Source organism: Akebia trifoliata, chromosome 5 (genome assembly GCF_017979445.1).
Source record: "Akebia trifoliata isolate Shusen 1 chromosome 5, ASM1797944v1, whole genome shotgun sequence".
NCBI lineage: Eukaryota > Viridiplantae > Streptophyta > Magnoliopsida > Ranunculales > Lardizabalaceae > Akebia > Akebia trifoliata.
In genome coordinates this window covers 29,598,876-29,621,462 of record NC_141379.1, presented here as the reverse complement: position 1 = coordinate 29,621,462, position 22,587 = coordinate 29,598,876, and the positions used below count along the sequence as shown (strand labels likewise).

The following is a 22,587-nucleotide window of genomic DNA, read 5'->3' as shown; positions in this document are numbered from 1 at the left end:
ATTTTGAATTGTTATAGTGTCGAGACCTAGAATCGAAGGTCAAGATAGATCTTTATTTTTATTTTTTTTTAAATTCGCCACTGCATTTATATAGAACCTCCATACCAACATTTTTTTAATCGATTTTTCCATTTACAAATAAATTCCTATATCAGGGTTTGCCAAGTAATTTTCCCACTAAACAAACACCAAATAAATAATTTTAGAACATGTTATTTGGGTCTCATGGTTTCAAAACTTGTCTGAGATCGAGACATATTGTCTAAGACATTTCGGTATCACCCTGCAATGTGATGGATGGATGTGTTTTTAGATTTTGCATAATCTCGCGAGATGAACGATGCGTTGAAAATCTCGTTCAAGATGAACGAGATATATCAGTTTTCATCTCCAAACCTTATCATTTTAAATCCTAAATTGATTTTTTCTCTTCTCAACCAAGTGAATAAAAAAACAAAGGGGTTTGATAAAAAACTTCATCTTTGTCCTCTAAATCAAGACAAAATCGAAGATGGTTTTCAAAAAATTTCCAGATTTTTTAAATGATCTAAAATCATTTTCTGATTGTTGAACGAGATGACTCGTCCGAGACAACTCGGTATCCGGCATGGAAGAGACGAGTCCTGAAGCCGAGTTTTAAAACCATGACCCGTCTCCGTGACATAATAACGTATTACCTAAACTCGGTAATTTCGACTCATTTTACTCATCAAGAAGACTCCAAAGTCCAAAATTCTTCTCTGTAAGACTATTGGTTCAAGAGGCTTTGAAACTTTTCTCGTTAAGAATCATTCTTCTTGATGCCCTGACCCTAACTAATCTCTTGTACAGAGAGAATGGAAGAAGTTCCAACTTTGTTCTCATTGTGTGCGGAGGCAATTACAGCAGAAATCATTCACGGTAGTAGTTGCTTATATGCTTCATCAATCATCAATTCTTGGTAATTAATTCTAACTAACTCACCATCTAATCTTGTTGTTGTTGTTGTTGTTGATCAGGGGATCATCATCTGGACAACATATTTGAACTTCCGCTCCATTTGTTTGATCGTTTACTGACGCGCTTACCTCCATTAGCTCTTCACAAGCTACAACAACAAACGTAGGTTTGCTTGTCTTTGTAAATTTATTTGATTTATTATTTTATTTTATGGAAATATGGTTCAACAATCAATTCTACTCTCGTAAAGCAACAGACTTTTGGGTTCTATTCAATTTTTGTTTTTTGTTTGATATAGTTGTTCAATTCAAACAGTTTTAAGAGCTTTTAGATTCAAACTGTTAAATTTTTTTTATTTCATGTTGTTGAAAATACTGTTACATGCAACCTCCAAAATTTAAAAAAGACCAAGATTTCCTCCTTATGTACAATCAAGTCGCCTTTAAACACGAAATCACCAAAGAAGAGAACTTCACAATGGTATTTGTATAAGAGGGTGATAAAGAGCTATTACTTTTATTATTAACAAGGTTGGAGCCAGGATTTTTTGGAGAGGCTGCCAATAAGATTGAAGAACATAAAGATGAGTGATTTTGGATTTTTTTTGTTAGAGGTTGAAGAAAAGGATATTTAGGTCATTTCTCATTCGTCTATGAGAGAAGACAACTCAACGGGTAATGTAATCATTGGGGGTGGGGACTGCCAAATTTTAACCAAATAGAGCGGTTCTAATAAACCCAAAAACTTGAGTGGGGTTAGGGGTAACTGCTAAAAGTTTTCTGGGGGCAAACTCAAAATATATCAAATTATCAACAGGATAATGTAATTTAAAAAAAAAAATTTGTGGGGGCAAGTGCCCCCTTTTTAACTCTGCCTAACTATTAACATCATCGTCGTCGTTGTTGTGGAAGCCATGGCCATCTTTAAGAGTAGGTCTGATTTAGTGTGACCAACTCTCTTCCCTAGGGTCCATAGTTTCCTTGGACAATTAGTTTAGGAGGAATTGGTTAGTGAGGCTTCAATCGTTGTAGAATTGGTCCATAGCTTCCTTACGGTATTCTCTGATGCATGATAACTACTTTCTATGATTGGTGGAATAGTCCCATGATTCAACAATGCCTTTTGTTTTCTTGGAGCCCATTTCTGGACCGTTCAATACGACAAGGCTAGGGTTACATTATTCGATGTTTGCTGTGTGGATAAAGGCAAAGGCCTTCCATATAATGGCTGATCAATTTGGGCATAGAAATCACTTTGGATCTCAGAGCTCACAAAGAATAGAAGTAGAAGTTGTTTTTTTTTATTTTAAATATCTCAGAGAATAAGCTTTGGGCCACCTGAGTGCTCAAAAAGGCAAAGATGAAGAGAAGGGGTGGGAAATTATGGAGGAAGAGGTTTTTGATGGGTGGAGCGAAAATCCATGGAAAGATGCCAAACAAAAAAGGAAAGTCCATGCACATTGTGGAATTCACATGAGGATAGCAAGAGGGTTGTTATATTCCTTGAAGGATATCAGATATGAGTGTTTTTGTCTTTTGGCTAGATGTATCTTCTCAATGATTGGGTGGGGGGGTCTGAAGGTGAAGTGAAAGATGCATCTACAATGAAAACAAGGTCTTATGAGCAGAGGACAAGCCATAATCCTCCAAAAATGTTGTATGCTGAGATAAATAGAGATCAAGCATTCTACAATGATGGAAAGATTCTTTGCACAGACTATGTTTATCCTTTTTCATCTACTTTTAATCGTTGGTCCTCAATAATTGCTTGCATTGCATTGGAAATCCATGCTTATCTGGAATATCCAAAAAATTGCTTAGGATTTGATTCAGTCGACCATTGCTGGAACATCTAACTCAGTTTGGTGATTGTATTTGGATCCTTGTAATAGTGGACCCAAGGGAAAAAAGTACTTGCTAGATATCAAATCAATCATAGTAATAAGTACCCACTTCTACTTTTTTTTGGGTGGCTAGAGATGAGAAAGGGGCTCTCGATGCACTTTTGGTTGTCTCAAATGATTACTTTGATTGGAGAACCGGCTGGTGTTTTTTTGGAGGTAGATATAAGGCCAAAGTGACTAGGTGCTTGATGGAAGATAAAAAGATCCTATTAAAGTCAAATCCTGTGGAGGTCCCCAAGGGATTTAAAATTTGGGATAGGAGAATCATTTTAGCATCTTTCTAGAAGTTGATCTTAAGGAATAGCTAGGTTTGGTACAACGAGTTGAAGTAGTGATGGTTTTGCTGGAGGAGATAAATGAGGTGCAGGCTTCTTCTTCACAAAGACTCAATTGGAAGATGGAAACGACTCAAAGGGGGGTGTTTTGTTGAGATGGGTACTGACGTGGATTGTGCAATAGAAATCGGAGCAATTCCTTCTTGAGATCATATTAAAATGAAAGCCTGGACTAGTAGGTGAGAAATGTTGGAGTGCCATTCAAAGGCTTGGATAACGTGGCAAGTTAAGAAGATGCTTGTGAGAATTAGGTGGGGGGGTTTCGATATACAAACCTCAAACTCATTGGGGAAGTAAACATTGAATCAAGAAACAATATAGTTAGGTATGGGAGATGCTACGAATAGGGTATCAATGGGCTAGGCTATAAACAAGGCAACTTAATCGGGCTAAATAAAATGTAGTCTAAGCCCGACCTATTTCTTAATTCAATCGGGCTTGGAGAATACTTTCGAAGCCCAAGCTTGGCCTGCCTACAGTCAAGCTATCTTTCTAGTTGGTTTTTTCTGGGTAATATACATAAAGAAAGAGGAGAGTTGATTGAGGGTTGTTTAATACCGATAAAAAAAAGAAGAGGGTTGTTTAACTTTTATATTCATATGTTATTATATTATATACAATGAGGAGGGGGGAGGGGGGAGAGAGAGAGAGAGAGAGAGAGGGACTGGCTCAAGAACCAAAGGGGAGAGAGACCGGGCTCCCAAGCTCGAGTCCCACCCTTTAATAAATGGGCTTATCCCCCCACCTGGAAACTAAACGGACCTAATTATTTTGTCCAAGCCCAGTCCTTGGTGGGATAGGTTGGGGCGTGAGCTTGGCCCCGGACCATTGAAAGCCCTAGAAGTTAACACACTTGAATTAGCAGAAGAGATGGCTTTCAATAAATTAGTAGGGAGAAATTGGATTCATTCAGCCAACACCAAATGTTTGGTCGAGGCTTTGTTGTTGATGCCAATGATCTATTTGGTTAGGCTATGTTGAAACCTATGCTTCAGATTTCATTCCCGTCTGTCTAACCATTTATTAGAAGCCCCTAGCTGTGTATTCTTTCATATGTTTTCCATTCTTAAAGGAAAAAAAATGCTTTATTAGTGGCTGGATCCATTACTGAAGTATATAATTTATTCCCAATTTTTCCTGTTTTACCTTTATGAGCAATAATTTGAGTTGAGGTTGGCAGCACTTTTGATTTATCTCAAAATTCTATTATTGATTTTGTTTTATAAGATCTTGTTTTTTTTTTCCATTCCTATTTATGTTTCATGTATTTGTTTTTTTATGTTCTTCAAATCTTTCCATTTTGAATTTATTGGGTGGTCTGATTGTTTCTTTGTCACTAAAGTGGGTCCTAAAAGTTAAGACTGATCAGTCTGCTTTGCTTGAATTAACATTATTCTCATTTTTCTTTGATTATGATGTTCTTCTTCTTCTTTTGTGAGCAGGTCATTTGAATCTACCAGTTGTGGGAGGAAACGTAGAAGGTTTGGCAGAATTGAATGTTTTAAGTAAGAACTATAACTTACTCTTTGGATCTCTATATTGGAAAGCAAAAAATTTCTGTACCACCATTAGGAGTCTTAACACTTGATTTACAGATATGAAGACTTCAATGCAGCATGGGAGACATTATTTAAGTTGCGGTGGCCTGAGATTGTTGCGAAGTTCCAACCAGTCGATAAGATAACAAAGCAAGGATTTGCAAGATTTGAACTGACAAGACATAGTGGTGACTGGCATCAAATGTACTGGGAATCTCATTTGCAGAAGTATGCCAATTTGTTGAAATGTGCACATGGTATCTTTGCCATAAACTTAGGGTGTGTTTGGAAGCTGAGAGTTCACCATGAGAGTTGAACTTTCAGAGGCTCAACTCTCAGATGTTCAACTCTTGAAAGTTGATTGTGTGAGTTCATTATAGCTTCGGTGTTTGGTGATTGTGAGAGTTCTCTCACATGTAAAAAAAAATCTAAAAGCTTCATAGAGAGAGGTGTATCATATTCCATGAATTGTCCATGAAATAGGATTAAGGTTAGGGTTTTGGAGTTAAACAATTCAACATCCATGAACTTAGATAAACAATTCAAAGATTTAAAACAGGAGATAATAGGTAATCAAATTCGATCAAACAACAGGAAAATTATTCGGTGTACCTATCAGATCTTGAATTTGGATCTCCCATGCTAATCATGGATGATCCAATGCAGCGAATTTGCGATTAGAGAGGCCCAAGGCAATGACATTGAGGTGTAGAAGAGGGATGATGACAGGGAAATCAGGGTTTCTGATGAGGAAGTTGGGGTTTCTGATGGGTGATCAAAGGAGAAAGAAATCAGTGTTTTTTTTGTGTGAGAGAGAGATAGATGGCTGACTCACAGATTTGAGGGACAAGATTGTGGAACCGACAAGAAATGACATGGCAATGGCCTAGGGCTTTAACGTCTCCGATCTTGTTGATCACTATAATCAATCAATCTCTGTCTCTGTTGATGGATCCAACCATATTTTTCTGGTGAGATCTGGTCAGAGGGAGGATATGGTTGTGCGTGAGCGTGTGTGTGTGTGTGTGAGTGGGTGAGAGAGAGAGAGAGAGAGAGAGAGAGAGAGAGAGAGAGAGAGCATGTGATGGAATTGGAAAGAACACGATTGTTCTCAACTTTCACCTCGTAGGGTGAATGTTGAACTCTACTAAAGACAAAAGACTTTGACAGTTTGCGAGTTGCCAACTCACATCACTTTGGTCTTCCAAACACACAAAAATTGCTAACTTACACAAGTTAATAACTCGCACAGCCAACATCCACTTTTCAAACACACCCTTATTTTTCTCGTGATTTAGTTTCGCTATTCTATTTTTGTTGTTTTGATTTGAAAGACAGTTGCATAGATAAAGCAGCAGAGGCAGCGTTGCTCCCATCTTTTGATGGATGTCTTGGTGCAATTACAATTCCAGGTAAAACCATGCCTTATTTTTGTTTTTTTTGTTTAATGGGTAAAATATGGCTTATATTAGAAGGAAAAAAAGGAGGGGGGGGGGGGGGGGGGAACACCCTTGTGCAAAGCCACTAAGAAATTAGTAAGGGAGGAACTCAGTAGAGAAACATTTTTTTTTCCGGCAAGCTGGACTTGAACCCTCAATCTCAAAGTAGGGATGCAATGTGTCAACCAATTGAGCCATGGGTTCAAGGCCTAACATTACATTTGTTATCTTATGAATAGGGAATCCTAACCTAGCTGTCCTATTAAAATACAAAATCATCAAATTGGACACCTTTAAATTCTTGAATAATTGAACTCTGAGGAGGGCGCCTTTATAGTCAACACAATTGATTCCTTTCCCTCTTCTTTTCTATCAAAGACTCTTTTATCCCTTTCCTTCTAGATACCCCAACATACTCCAAAACTCAGCAACTTCCATAGAATTTAGCTTTTTTACTTTCCCATCTATTGTCATTGTTCTTGTTTTCTGCAGAGACCATTATGAAATCTATTGGTTGTACAAGGTGCATATTTGATACAACTTGTGACCACTCAAAATTATCTTACCATTGCCAACAATTTGGGTGCTATACCAGGTAATATGTTTATGTATAATGGTTTAGTGTTCCCATTAGTTGCATCAATTTGAAAATATGTGAAACTTCGGTAAATTCTAAATGGAGTATTACTCGGACCTGGATGCATGTTATTTTTTGAACACTGGGGTTGATCTCCACAGTTTCTTCTAATATATGCTTTCTTTACCATTAACAAATGATGTGAAAATTGTATATGGTAGTGTTATTTTTGTGATCACTTCTCGTCTCTTTTTGGAGAGTGGGATTCAAATCAAAATTTAAGATCTGGATCAAGTGATGTGTTTTAACTTTCTATTGTTAATATTTTATATTTCTTGTGGCTTCAGGCATGAGAGCAACTTTTGTTCTCTTTACTAGAACCGTGCAAGCCATAGGGTATTTTTTGAGGCAGATTTGCGTTGTCTTTTGTTTGGGCTTTAAATCACATTTACATTTATGATAGAGCACTTGCATTGGCGACTTTTGAATACATTATAAAGGAAACAATGATTTATCCAAGTCTCACAAGTCTGTTAATAAATACATAATAGTTTTGCATGAATTAACACTTACGTAATTGTTAAGGGAGGCTTGCCCGGGTGTCAACCTCCCACATGTATAGCATCTGTGCAGGAACAAGTTGACAGTTGGTGCCAAATTATTATTTTGAGATTTTGTTAGAATAAAGTCCATTCCATTTTAATTAGATTAATCTTTTAGAAATATTTGGTACATTTGCATGCAAGTGGATGTTGACCATGAAAACGTTTGATGCTTCTTTGTAATGATATATACCATTTTTTTCCTTCTAGTAAATCTGTTTTGTTTCTTAACAAGTTCATGGGTTATGTCAGGTAGTAGTTTATCTCAATTTTCTTTCTTTTTTGTTTTTTTTTCTCCCTGCAGATGCCTGAAACTTCAAAATGTGCTCTGTGTTGAAGAAACAAGTGTAAGTAATACCATTGTTCAACATTTCGTTCTGTTTTGGAATGTTTCTGCAGAACATTCCGGCTTTGACTGAGACTCGAATGAAATATTGGCCCAAAAAATTGAATGTTTCTGGAGCGTTTTGGATTGTCTCAAAATGTTCAAGAATGTTTCGGTTGAGACTGTGAAAGAGATCACAAGAGAAAATAATTTTTACAATAACAATATACTAAAAACTTTTACAACTTACTTGTACTCTAGTACAAGTGTACAACTTCACTTCATTGCTCCAACAAGTAATTAGCACACGACAAAAGAAGACTTCAGAGATGTTAAACTGTCATTCTAGATTTCTCCAAAACCTTCTGCTCTATTCTACTACTAAAGTTATATAAAATTCCAAAATTTTCTACACTTCTGTAATATATCAGTGTTGACCTTAACAGAGAGGATCCCAAAGCAGATTTAGGCTCCAAAGTGACTTAATATAGGTTTTATCCCAATCTATGTGAGGCATTCAGGTATTTTGGATTCACTATCTGCCGCAGCAAATAGTCTCAAGCAGGGCTTCATTGGTGATTATCTTCCTTGTATAATTTTTTTGCTTTTATAGGTTTAATTGTTAAGGCAGGGTTTTAAACAGAGGTCTGTGGTTTTCCACACAGAGACTTTAGCACCTCAACAAGGTGGCACTTTCTCCTTGTAAAATGCTTGTTAGTGGATATAGTTTTAGGGAAAATGTTGCAAGCGTGCGTGAAATTGTGTACTAATTTTTTCAATAAGTAAAGAAAGTTTTATTAATGAAAATAGACAAAAAAACATTACACACCTGAGATGCTACACACCCTATCCCACCTAAGCAGGAAATCGTCAAAGAAGACACCTTTGAATTATTTAAAAATCTTACACCAAAAAAATAAAAGCCCAAGAATAGAAAGGAATAACTCATGACTAGTTTGCTCCTTTCCTTCAAAAACTCTTGCATTTGATCCATGACATTTTTTTGCATTTGTGTTAAGGAGATTCATGCCAACAGAGTCAATCACAACACAATAGTTAGTTTCAAGTGTTCATGATGCAAGTTTATCTTTTTGCATAATAATAACTGCGAGTACACCATTCCATTTATGTATCTCTATCCACTCTATTATCATCAGGACTTATTAAGGGACAGCAAGTTGCAAAGCCTCGTCCTGCGGATGATCAAATCAAAACAGCATGTTAGTATTACATTTCTGTGTGAACTGTGCGTATGCAGATAACATGGATTCCTGAACACTGCTAATTCGCATGTTCACAAATGTTCCAAAAGGAGAAAAGCTACTATCTCTTCAAAAAATATGTTGAAATTGATACCTTCAGAAAAAGCAGTGCTTAAAATGGGTCGGGTTTGGGCTGAATCAGAGTATATCCATATCAAGATCTGAGTTTTATATTCGGAACCAGATCCATATCCTGCTCAGATCCTATTAGCTAAAACCAGATCCGAATCATTTTGTTTTCATTAAATCTGGATCCGACCCGACCAAATTACTTGATTTGGGTCAGATAATTCTGAACCGTTAAGCATTTTTTTTTGCTATATTTCCTCTCTACTTGCTTTATCATTCAATTTTTCCATTATAAGTCTTTTATTTATTTTATAAGAATTCATGTTATATTAAAGTAGTAAACAAAAGATATTTTGAAAACATAAAAATATAATTTTTAAAGCAATATATCATTCGGATCTAGGTGGATATAGGGATGGATCCATATCTGACTCAGGTCAGGGGACACCAACCCGTGCTTTTATTCGGATCTACTCCAAGGCTCCAAACCTGCTAAATTCGGATTTGGATCACTCGCAATTCGGATAAAATCCGAAACATTTTATGCCCTAAGAAAAAGTGTGTAAACGATAAATAAAAATAAAAATATAAAGTTAATGAAAGAAGTTTGGGGCTGGGAGGAGTCATGTGGTACAATATGTAAACAAATTTGATTGACTTTACCACTTTCTTTTTCATTCCTGATTTATAGTTATTATCATGCACAATGTCACAGGTTATTGGAGTGTGCAAGCTTCTGAACCAGAACAGTGGGACAATGTCATCACTTGAGTTCATTTATTGCAAGTTTTCTTTAATTGCTATGAATGCAATTTGTGATTCTTTATATGCAAAGGGATTGCAAACACACGGGATTCGGTACTTCTCAATGAAAACGTCAAGAATTCTGGATAGCAACCTAGCTTCTTCATCTTCTGGGGTTTTTTCCCTTCTCTCATCAGCAAGGTGCATTTATTGTTCTCATATTGTGGTTATTGTTTCATTAATTTATGATCGATATTTTACTATTTACAAAACTTCTATAAAAGTAAAATTTCAAATTAAACTAGTAAGATCCCACTAATTTATCCTGTGAAGATAGTTTCTTTCTATGAAATTTCTAGGTTATGGAATGTTATGAATGTTATATCTTTAAACTTGTAATAGAAGGTGATTATTTAGGATTCCAAAGTGTCACTCTTCAGTCAATTTATTTCAAGTAATATGTTATTTGTTGCAGAACTATTAATTAGAAACATGAGGACATGATGTTAAACACATATCAGATCTAAGTAACTAAACTAGCCCGTAGCGTACTTAACTTATGAGGGATGATATACAGGCTCTTTCCAATGTGTGGAGTGCATGTCGCTTTTTTCTCACTTGAAACTCTGAGTAGATCTATATATGAGTAGCTGATTTTCAGAGGAACTAGTGTCAGAATCCAACACTGGTACGGGTGATGCTCAGGGTTTGGTTTTTTTTTCTTAATATTTATGTTTTATATGAAAATTTAAGTCTGGTGGCAGAGAAAAAGTGAGAACTCAATACAAATATCATTAAACAATTCAAACAAACTATGATTGAAGTTAACATATGGCATAGTCATAGCCTCGGTTGTCGTTATTGGAAAGGAGTCCAGGATGGATATCAGATTTTTTCAAATGGATCCGCTTTAAAGTAGGCACAGGTGATAGGGTTCACTTCTAGGAGGATAAGTGGTGTGGCTAACTCCCTCTTAAGGATTTGTATCCAAATGTTGTCTTTCTATTAGAAAAACAATCTGGTGAAGGATTTCATAGTTAGGTCTGGCAATGAGCTATCACGGTTAGGCTTAAGAGGTTCCTCAACTATAGGGAGGGACACACCACAATGGGTTTGACCGCTTGCATTAACAGTACCCTTCTCACCCCCTTGGTTAAGGATGAACACTTGTGTTTGATGAATAGAGGGTGCATTTCATTTTTAGAACTTTTATTTGGCTTTTGAGTTGTTGTTTGGGTCTCCCTTCTGTGGTTCCTTTTTTCAGGGAAAAGATTCAATCTAAGGTTCCTTTTTATTTGGCAGTTGACCACCTAATTTCTTGTTAAGAAATCATTGTTGATTTTTGTCTATATGTAAATCTATTGGCGCTGTTATTGATTCTCTAATAGATGGGAACCCTATTACTGCAGGTCTTCAGTTATGTTTTTTAGAACATTTTTTTTGTTAGGCAAGCAAGGGGTTAGTGGTTAGCAGAGGTGAAGGTGGGTTCAACGGGATTCGTACCTAGGTTGTGGGATAAAAAAACTTAGTGCACCTTTGAAAATTTTCAAATCCAGAGAAATCTCCATTCCTTCCTAAATTCAGTGCAATATACTCCCATTCCTGACTGAAAACTTCAAATTTGCCTCTTATTTTTATAATCTGTATGCAGTATTTGTGTGATTGCCACATGAACACTAGCCCTTGTGGAAGAAAGAAATTTATGAATCCCTTCTTGATTTAAAAAAAGTGTCTGAAATGCTCAACAAAGCCCACTTCATACCATGACTACGAGCAACAAATGGAATGAAGAGCACAGGAGTTATTCATAATGTACAATAGAGGGCTTATGGCCTTTTTACCAATGATAGAATAGGAATTTGACTTTTTTCCTTTTAATTATACATCATAATGTAATATATTTCCTACATTATAAATTAAAAATTGTAATCTTCCATTGTGCCATGAAACTATGATGTCAAGTATCTTAACCTTAATCTTTAATTTCTACAGCACTTGGCCCATTTTGTTTAAAATTCAGATATTCCATTGCATTACCTCCTAGAAGAATTGTTATTTGTTTTATTATATGTTTCCTTTGCATTCACTATTATTTGAAAATAATCTGAATTTTAAAATAAGACCTTATCTATGCTCCTTTATTTTATAGATTAAATATTATTTTAGTTGTTACCTATATACATCAGTATATTTTTCAGAATAGAATCTCAATATTAAGTGACTGGTGTCAGATCCTTGTGTTCGCTAAAATTTTGTGACACTCACCTGGGGCCAAATTTTGCGAAAATGGTATTTGAGACCCTTCTTGATGCTTCTTCTGGTCTTTCTATTCTTGACCTATCTGACAACAATGTGAGTAATGCATCACTGCTTGATGATTATTTTATTTTCCAATAATCAAGACAACAAGAAATCCCATCGATAATATTTGCAGATTGCAGGCTGGCTCTCTAATGCTAATGGGAGATTCTCTAGTTGCGATCCATCATCTTCAAGAATAGTAAAATCGTTGTTGTCATTACATGAGCTTAATCTGAGGTATCAGGTCATCGATTTATTCACTTTTGCTTTCCCTAACATATTTGGTAATGTTTGCCATTCAAATGTTTTGGTTGATTTTTCTCACTTTTGATGACTTGAATATGACTGATGTCAACACATACAACATAGTGGGGTTTGGGTCATGTTACAAACATTCTTCACTAATAACAAGGTTAATGCAATTGGTATCAGGGGAAATAACTTAAACAAGGATGATGCAGATGCTCTCAAATATGCGCTTGTTCAAATGCCTAATTTAAAGTGCTTAGATATAAGTGATAACCCTATTGAAGATGATGGGATTAGGTGAGTTGGATTTCCATTTGTTTCTGAGCATGTTTGTAACAATTGTAGCCTCAAAGGTCTCACCTTTTATGATTGAATGTTCCAGGAATCTAATCCCCTATTTTGTTGAGGCTTCTGAAAGAGATTCTCCTTTGGTCGATGTTAGGATAGAGAAATGCAATCTCACCTGTAATGGAGTGGCCCTTCTTTTAAGAAGCCTCTCAACCTTGAAAACTCCTTTGAACTCTCTGTCTATCGCAGACAATGACCTTGGCAGGTTAGTCAGTCTAATTTTGGTGGTGGTGGTTTTTTTATTTTTTTTCTTTTTTTTGTGATGGATAAGTTTGATTTGAACCCATGGCCTCAAAGTTGTTTTGTAATGTGTCAAACCAACTGAGCTGTGGGTCTAAGCCCCATTTTGGTTAAAATTGATAGATGTTGCATCTGTTCTATATTTGTTTTAATCATCGGTTTGATTTTTCTCTGTGCCAGTCAAATAGCAGTACCATTGGCAACGTTTTTTAGTGAATCGTGTATTAGAGTACTCAATATTGAAGATATTGGGCTAGGTCCATCAGGCTTCCGTGAACTACGAGAAGAAATATCAGAGGAGGTGAAACTTGTTGACATCAACATAAGGTTGATATTATTAATGCCCTAGTTCTTGCGTGTTTATTACTTCATTTGGCACGGGAAACTAACATGTTCTTTCCTCTTTGATAGTAAAAACCGTGGTGGAATTGAAACTGCAAATTTTGTCTTGGAACTCATTTTACGGGCTCCAGAAGTTTTTGCAATCAATGCTGGGTATAATTTCATTCCTTCAGAATCGTTGGCGGTTGTGTGCTCTGCACTGAAACTTTCAAAAGGTTTGTTTCAACTATGAATATATTATAAATGCTTTTATTTAAATGTTCTTCCTCTCAAATTCTTCTGAAGTGCAGATTTGCCCTCCAATAGATTGCCATGAACTTCATATGCAGTCTGCTTTGCCAACTTGGGGAACATGAGATTGCTTAGAATTTAGAACTCCATGTCTAAATGAATGCTTATTTAATCTCATCCTTCTGAGTCCATCGGTTTGTAAAACACAAACTCTGGACCATCAAATTACCTATGGATTGGAATGTCATGGTTGCTTCTTGAACAAAATTGTAGCTGATCCATCAGAACCACATGTGAGGTTTCCATGATCAAAGTTTGTGATTATGGGCCTAATAAAATGAAAATTGTCATTTTTGGCTGATTAAAATGTTGATCAGGATTTAGCCATCATTGAGGCAGATTCCTATCCATGTGTAATGAAGAGAGAATAAATAATTGAAATGGAGATGTTTATTCCATGGGATCCAGGAAAAAAGCCACTTCAAGGATGTGTTTAGTAACAAAACTTATGGAGGTATCCATAAAAAAAAATTGCTTATCAAAACACACATACTAACTTATGGAGGTCAAAACCATATTTAAATAAACACTATTATTGCATTTACTCAAAAAAAAAAAACTATCTTTGTATGTTGTGAACTTCCCAATTTTTCTACGTGTGCTGTAAAATCAATTCTTAGTTACACTATACATTTATGTATTCCTGCATGAATTAGACAAGAGATCACTGGAATGGAGATCAATTGTTGGACTGTCAAGTTAGAAAGGAATTGCTTTCATCTGAAATAATGGGTTACCATGAAATTTCAACTATGAAGTTATTTAAATGAACAATTGTAAGCCACACACATAATAAAACCATCTCCTTGGACTCAGAAGATGGAGCAAATGAGAAAGCTCTGTCAGTAGGAAATATCAGTGCTTCCCAAAACCTCAAATCCGAATCTCCTTTGTTAATTGGTTGTACTTTGCTTCTAGTTTTTAACAAGCAACTTCAAGTTTTTAAAGAATTCATTAAATAAGGTTATAAAAAAAAAAAGGTTCTGGAAATAGTTCAGTTTAGCACCATTGTTATTCCTTGTTGTCTCCTCCTCTCATTACTCCATCAGTGTATTTCTGTAAATCAATTAGTTGCAGCAACAGATGCTCATTCACTGTCAACTAAGTTATTTATGATACCATTCTTTCTGCTTGGTTACAAAAAATAGGGAAATATGATTCTTTGTGATATTTACTTGATCATAATTGTATTCAGGTAAACTAGAGAAATTGGATTTAACGGGAAACGTTGGGTTTTACCGACCGGACTACACTTCTATGCTTGCCAAGTACCAATCTTGTGGAAGACCTATTGTGGTTCTTCCATCATTGCCTCCCACAGCTGCTCCTTACGATGACGATCCATAGATAACATGGTCATCAAATATTTATTTACAAAATCCATCCTTTAAAGTGGAGACTTCTTTCAACTTATATTATGGCGAGACGGGGGATTTGACCAGAGCATCTATATATGTTTACAACAAGATACTTCGGGATCTCAAATGTGTTTTTTCCCCTCTAAGCAACTGTAATGAGTTTCTCTTCTCTCCACTTCTCTCAATCCAAACATAGCGTAAGAGTTGTTTAAGTATTCTACAACTTATATGCTTGATCATTGTATCCATGTTTTATGTTTTTAAATTTTTATGTTTTTCTTTATTTAAATATATATATCTATATCTATATATATATATATATATGCCTGATCTAATTTGGTCTATTTAATGGATATATCCAAAGTGAGACCTATTGGATGTTGGGGCCTTTCTTTGTACTTTGTACAATACTTGCACTTTATGATAACAAACTTCAGTCTACTCAAATACCTTAGACTTACTAATGATATTTATTTTGTTTTTACGTTTTTTTTTTTATAAAAAAAATTAATGTATGTTGGGCACTAACGATGCAAGCCATGCGCAAGGAATGGTGTTTCTCAAGTTGTTTATGAGTAACATTTTTTCTCTCTTATATATATATATATAGCCATTTCTTGTAATAATGATAAAATGTTATATTCTGATAATCCATCTACATTCCACTCATAAAGAGATTTTCCATCATATATTGATTGTGTCATCATGCTCCTTTCTTCGTATTGTACGTCTACTGGGCTTGGTCTGTTGTAGTAGTTAGGCATTATTGGTCTAGGTCTTGATTTATGTATTGTTGTTGCCATATTGACTTCATCTTGAAATTGGGTAGTAAGTTCTTTGATTTCTTTGTTAGTTAGTTCGTTCTCAAATTCTTGCTCTTGTTCTTCTGAACTTGTCTCTAATTCTGAATGATCTATTGTTTCTTCTTGATCTAATACTGTGATTTCTTTTCCTTTTCCCAAATTTAATTTTGCAAGTTTGTCATTTATTTCTTGTAACATTTCTTGTTTATCTAGAATGGTCATTCTTAAATTTTCTGGTATTTCATATGGGGTAAAAATGGGAATTTTATTCTCTTGATAGTAACTTGTTTTTACTTTGTCTTCTGGTATCTTGGATTTTATATTTTCTATCCTAGTTAATTGTTCTCCTAGAGAGTTGAGATATCTGTTAGTATAATTATTTTGTTTCATTATGTTATCTATATCTCTGGTTGTTAGAACTCTATCTAAGTCTTTAAATTCTACAGATTTATATGGGGATCCTATGACTGTGTCTTTATGTACTGGAATTACTATTTCATTTATTAGAGATGGATGAATGTAGTCTATTTACCCTATTTTAAGGACATTCCAGAGTCTTGATTTAATAACATTTATTTGTTTATTAAGGGTTTTTTTTAAAATAGGTTAGATACCAGTTAAAAAATGAAATTTCTTTCTTAGTTTTATTTAAGTGTTCATAATAAAATTTCCAAACTTGTTTTTGATAATTTTCTGTTTTTTCTTCAAATTCATTTCTGTGTTGAGATAAAAGGTAATCTAGCTTTATCTGTGGGATGTTTATCTTAAATTCTTGTTTTTCTATTACATGGATTTGAAGTGAATCATCTTGCATTTGTGATTGAGTAGGGGATGAATTCGGAGATTGTTGGGTACAATTTATTTTCTTAGGGTCTTGATAATATGGAATTGGAATTGTTTCGTCTTTAACTCTTTTGAATTTTAATTCTCTACTTGTAGAGGCTCTACTAGTAGATATTTTTCCCGCAAGTACGTTTTCTTGTAATGGTATGGTAGTTATAGAACTAGTTTCATCTGTTAATATTATTGATCTTTTAAAGGATGGGAAATTTATTTCAACATTTCCATCTGGGTATTGAATAATTGATTCAGGTTCTTTGTTTTCTGGTATTTGTGATTGACCTTCTCCTGTTAAATTCCAAGTTGCTGGTAATTGGACATCGTTCCATGAAATTTTTTTTGGTACAAGTTTATTTGATCTGTAGATATTACTCTGTAATAAGAGAGTTTCTACTTCTAAAGAAGGTTTTGTTAGAGCTCCTGGGTTTATTGTTGTTGTCATGGTTTTGTAGATAATTCTGAAAACTAGAGCTAATGGTTGTGATCCTGGTATCATATTATATCCTGAAGTTTGGATGTTTAAACTTAAACCTTTCATTATTCCTAGGTCTGTTAAGGCTACTGTGAAATTAGGAAAGCTGTCAAAATATATTGGTCCATCACAAAGACTTGATTCCACTAATCTTAACAAAGAATCCGAGAAATTTAAATGTCTTTTGTCTCTTAGACATAATAGTACTGAAGCTTTTAAACATATTCTTGTTAAGGGTTTGATTCCTACTTGTATTAATCTTATGTGTAAAAACTTATGTTTTTGTTGATGATTTATTATTGATTCTTTTGAAAATAGTTCTACTGTTTGGTGTTCTGTAACTAAAGGGATCGTTTGTTCACAAATTTTTATTGTATAATCTGTTTTTGTAAGAAAATTTCCTTTTTTATATATATTTTTGATAGGAATCATAGGTATATTCCAATTATGTAGGTTAGATTCTACATCCACTATTGAATTTTCTTCCATATTCAAAATGCTGGGTTTTCTGGATCTGAACTATATCTTCCAGAAATAAGTTTAACCAAGGAATTCATTCTAAACTTATATGTTGAAATTTTCCGGACTGTCAACGATTTATTTTCGAAACTTGGCTCAGCTGGCCTTTAAGAGGGATACGTGACTTTGATCAGACAAGAATTTTCACAAACGAGTTTAGTAATCTGTCCTTGATGAAATTTTTTTTTTTTTTTTTGTTGAAAATATGGCTCTGATACCAATCTACTCAGGATCTTTGAATATTTTAAGAAAATCGGAAACCTACTTTATCTGCTTCTGGTAAAAATCTAAACCAAGGGTTTATATATATATATATATATATATATATATAATATATATATATATAAATAGAAGTTATACAGAATTTTTTTTAAAGGGTAATTGGCTACTTGAATAACTATATACAATTTTGATCACATTTTTAACTATAGGAAATAAGTTCAGAGGTCCATTTATGTGAATTTTAAAGATAAAGATTATAAGTTTTATAATTGAATAGAAGTATTATGTAATGAATATCATTGTAATGATCTGTGTGTGAACATTCAAATGTTCCACCTTAGTTGCAGTCCAATGTTACCAACTGAAAGTTTTGATGGGCTGAAGCCGCTCTCCTTAGAGGATTGGGTTTGTCAGGCATGAATTTGTCTCTTGGCCCTGGCACAGGTGACTATCACTTATTTCAGTGTTTATTAGTAATAACCTAAGCAGCAACGGAGATCTTTTTCCAATTATTTCTTTCTTACTTCTTGGACGTCAGGTTCTTTCGTGAGTGTGGAATATAGTTTCGTTTATTGTTTATAACGGATCTAATTTGCGTAAATAATGGTTATACATGATGGAAGATTTCTGTTTGTTTGAAAACTTATCAAGGATTCTACTTGATATCAGATCTGAAAAAAGACAAACTCCCCATTTATTTGTTTGACCTATTTATTTTTTTATTTATACCTTAAAGATCTCTCAAGTGTTGATCATAATTGCATAAGGTAAGATTGCAATTTTTCCCATCTTCAATAATAATTAGGGAAAATTACAGTACAACTCATAAGTTTAAAGATAATGACCAAAATCTTCATAAATTAAAACATTGGGACAAAAAAGCCATACCTCTTTAGAAATTGAGACTGTCAAGTCCCTTTTGTAGCATCTGTTACAATTCTAACAAAAACATAAAAAAATCCCAACGTGTATAATTTCTGCTTGATTTCGCATCACCTATTTTTTTTTTTTTTTTTAATTTCTTCAATAGTTCAAAGTTTTGTTCAAAATATTTTACGAAAATCCAAAACATTAATGTAACATTTAATTTTCTTGGGATCTCAATGATTTGGGGTCGACTAAAACAATCATGTTATCCCATTCAATCTATGGGGGTTGAGGTGTCATTTGGATCGATGTGGTAGTCCACATGATCCAAATGAGGTCCTTCGTCCAGGCTTGACATGGTCCTGACGTTTGCACCCTTTGAATATATATGGGGTGCGTCAGAGGCTCTAAAGAGAGTCAAACATTTTTCAAAATATGGGTTAGAAATTTTAGAATGAGCTAATTTTTTGTGAGGATGGTGGAGGATCATTCTTACAAAAAATCAGTCTCTTTTGAAACTTCTAACCCGACCATCAATTATTTGGAAACCATTTTTGATGGAGTTAAAAGTTTTAGAATGAGCGGAGGATGATCTCCTCACCATAGAGATTAAACCCATTCCGAAACTTATAACCCATATATATTGGGAAGCATTCGTGGGTCCTAAAGAGAACCAAACATTTTTCAAAATATGGGTTAGAAGTTTCGGAGGCCTTTGACGTGATCCGCAATTCTTAAACTTGTAAACTGTAGTTAGAGGTTTCAGAATGGATTGATATTTTTATTATTATTTTTAAGATGATCTCCTCATCGTAGAGATCACCCTCATAAAAAATTCATCCCATTATGAAAACCAATATATTGAAAAAAGGTTTGGCTCTCTTTGATAATACCACTGAGTTTCTTGCTAATTTCCTATACAATTTTTATCCTCAATTTGTGATCCTCATTCAGCTTCCTCAACCCTGTCCAATTGGTAACTAAACAAAATGTTTCTAGCACTCAAATCACATCTTTTTTATAATAATAAGGATAACAAAAGCAAGTGCTTTTTTAATATATGAAAGGGACTTACAGAGTCACATGCATGGTTAGTCTCATTTCCCCACACCCATACCAAGTTGATTTCTTAATCATTTTCTCTCACATAAATCAAATCATTTAAATTATTTATTAGCATTAAATAATTAGATTTTTATTATTATAAGATTATTAGTAGATGTTCAATCACACAGTCTTAATTTTTATAGATGAAAAGAATAAAAAATAAAAAATAAAAACAATGAGAGGATAGATTTAGAAAAGAGTCGTGTTAATCTAGCACCCCCTCTGACATATGCTCCCCTATGCCCCATCACAAAATCTTAGATCATTTGCCTCAGGATGTAAAAGAAAAATATTTATGATTCTGCATATCCCGAGGCAAATGGTCTATGGGTTTGTCAGTGGGGGCATCAGAAAATAATTATTCTTTAGAAAAACCACATCAAGTTTGATTTAAAGAAAATAAAGGGGGGGGGGGTGTTGGAAGTTCATTAGTGACTTTACGAGTTAATTTGAAGTTTTCCAAGTCTTAAAAGGGGAAATTATAGATTAATATAATTATAACTGTTTTTATTAATCTTTCAACAAAATGTTTTGTTGTTTTCCTTAGTGATGCCCAAGTCTTACCAACATGTATTGGAAGAGTCAACCATTTCATGAATGAACAAAGGAAAGGCCAACTGAATGAAATGTTACAGCAAACCTCATCTTATGAAACAAATTTTGTTAAGAAACTCAGTCCAAAAAAGGTTGGTACCTTGGCTTAGTCATTAAGCCTCTCTCTCTCTAAGGATTTGGTGCCTTGGCTTAGTCATGAAGCTTCTCTCTATAATATTGTATCAAATTATATCTATAAGGGTTAGGTAGCCTGGCTTAGTCACAAAGCTTCTCTCTCTCTCTCTCTCTTAAAGGAATCTCAATCATACTTTTAAAAAGCATTCGTTCCCCCTTACAATAAACAAATTTAGACAAGAGTTCATCATCAAAATGCAAAATCTAATATAAATTTGTTGTTAGGTACACTATATTATTACATAGTGACAATTATAATTGTTTAGGTAATCCATTCCTTCCAACCCAATTAAATAAATTATAATGCAATAAATAAAGAAACAAAGTTCATGATTCACATGCTAAGCTCATCTAATTTGTTTTCAATCTTCGTTAGTTTAAGGCCAAGTGATCGTACATAAGGCCTTTGTTGGGATAGAATAGGAAAGGTAAACCCAATGGACCACATAAATCAAGTTGATGGTTGTTCAATCATGTTGCCAAAAAAGCAAGGAGAATGATTGAGACATGGTGGGGAGAGCTTAAAGAGAATGTAGTGGTGGCAGTGCTAACATACAGTGTTAAGAAAACATGGACAATCGAACTAAGAATCAAATTGAAACAAAAACACAAAGAAACACAAAGAAATACAAATATTTTACAAGATTCCCTCAAAATTGAGGTACGTCCACGGATTACACCAATTTACATTACCTCCTTATTTACTAGTAAGCTTCACAAACCACAACATACGGGAGTTATCTTGTCTTGTGTTGTTTAGTTTTAAAGAGTGTAGGTCGTTGGGATCCTTGGAAATCCTTTTAAGTATTAGTCTTCTTGAAGTCTAGTCTATCACAAAGAAATGGTCTTCCTTCAATACATATTTCGAGTCCCCATGTGGGACTTGGTAGAGTGTGAAGTAACCTAGTCAGGAAAAACTTTGAAGTGGGCAAACCCCTTCAAAATTTTGAGGAACCCTCTCCATTGGATTATACGTCGCATTTCCAAGGAGTTATTACAAATTTTGACGAAAACGTAGGGGTGTGGAATAAATTTAAAATGTCACATGTCTTATAACTAGGAGGGTTCCTTCAAAATTTTGAAGCAATCTAACCGCTTCAAAGTCGAACTTGACCTAGTCATGACAATGCTTGGATATGAAGGATTTATTGTGTTAAGGGGCTAAAAAATCCTAGACTAATCTCCTTGGATTGAGAACTAGCCATAAGGTGATCAATTTGCATCTACAAAGTTTCTTAGTGACCCTTCGGATCCATTTTGACTCGCTCGAGTAAACTTACAAATGGGAAATGACCTACCCCAATCTTTGACTATTAGATTTATTTTTATTATTTATTTTTAAATAATTTTTCTTCCCCAAAAACTGTCATCGTCACTCCTCTTGAGTAAAAGATTTTACCATCATCCTTCAAACTTAAGAATTTTTCTACCTTATGAACAAGATGTGATATTTGGAGACATCTTGATAATGAAATTTCGGATTAAAAAAATATCAATGATCTTCTAAAAGGTGTAAGGAGAGATTCAAAACTATTAATTAAAAATGAGGTTACAAATAATTTATCATTGATGTTGAAAAGCTTGAAGATGATTTGTTTTAAAAGGAAAAATTAAGAGTTTTTGACTGAAGTGTTGAAAACAAAGGCATTTAGATCATTTTATATCAATCTATAATAAAAAGTATGGGTAAGGGGTGTATCATCAGTTTGAAAACACGATTATGTAAATAATTCACCAAAACATTGGGGTAGAAATCAATTGATATAAGAATTTAATTTGTTACCAAATCCTAAAAATCAACCCAACCCGAGCCCATTAGGGTAAGACTCGAGATAATCAAAAGTGGGGCGAACTTTTTACACACCAACTTTTACTAAGACCATGTTCCAAAAGTGGCTTTTATTAGAAGCTTCAATCACAACAATAAAAACATTGTCGTTGCAATAAAATGCCCCGATTTTGCATCAATGGCATCACTGGTAAATTATCCTTTATTTATAGTCCATCTTTGACTTTATAGTTTACGCTTGCAAAGGCACATGTATAAAAAAACTTATTTATAATTAAAATATTAATTAAAAGATTTTTAAATATAACATAATAAAAAAAGGTGTTTTTTATTTTTTTATTTAAAAAACCTACAACGTGATTTTTAGGATTGTAGGT

At 34.3% G+C, this 22,587-nt stretch overlaps 1 protein-coding gene across 2 annotated transcripts; it reads left to right on the top strand.

Annotated features, from left to right (window-relative positions):
• Positions 1-700: 700 nt before the first annotated feature.
• Positions 701-15,127, top strand: LOC147402053 (RNI-like superfamily protein). Of its 2 annotated transcripts, XM_086443557.1 has the most exons (16): positions 701-900; positions 999-1,101; positions 4,620-4,682; positions 4,773-4,943; positions 6,054-6,127; positions 6,647-6,749; positions 7,638-7,680; positions 8,816-8,878; positions 9,705-9,934; positions 11,965-12,085; positions 12,168-12,271; positions 12,467-12,580; positions 12,666-12,836; positions 13,052-13,198; positions 13,283-13,428; positions 14,700-15,127. In XM_086443557.1, exons 1-16 carry the CDS (start codon positions 837-839, stop codon positions 14,849-14,851), a joined length of 1,869 nt encoding a protein of 622 aa, XP_086299683.1. In that variant the 5' UTR covers positions 701-836; the 3' UTR covers positions 14,852-15,127. The 2 variants fall into 2 exon arrangements, with proteins under 2 accessions (XP_086299683.1, XP_086299684.1); XM_086443558.1 differs by lacking the exon at positions 8,816-8,878.
• The last annotated feature ends 7,460 nt before the right edge of the window (positions 15,128-22,587 follow it).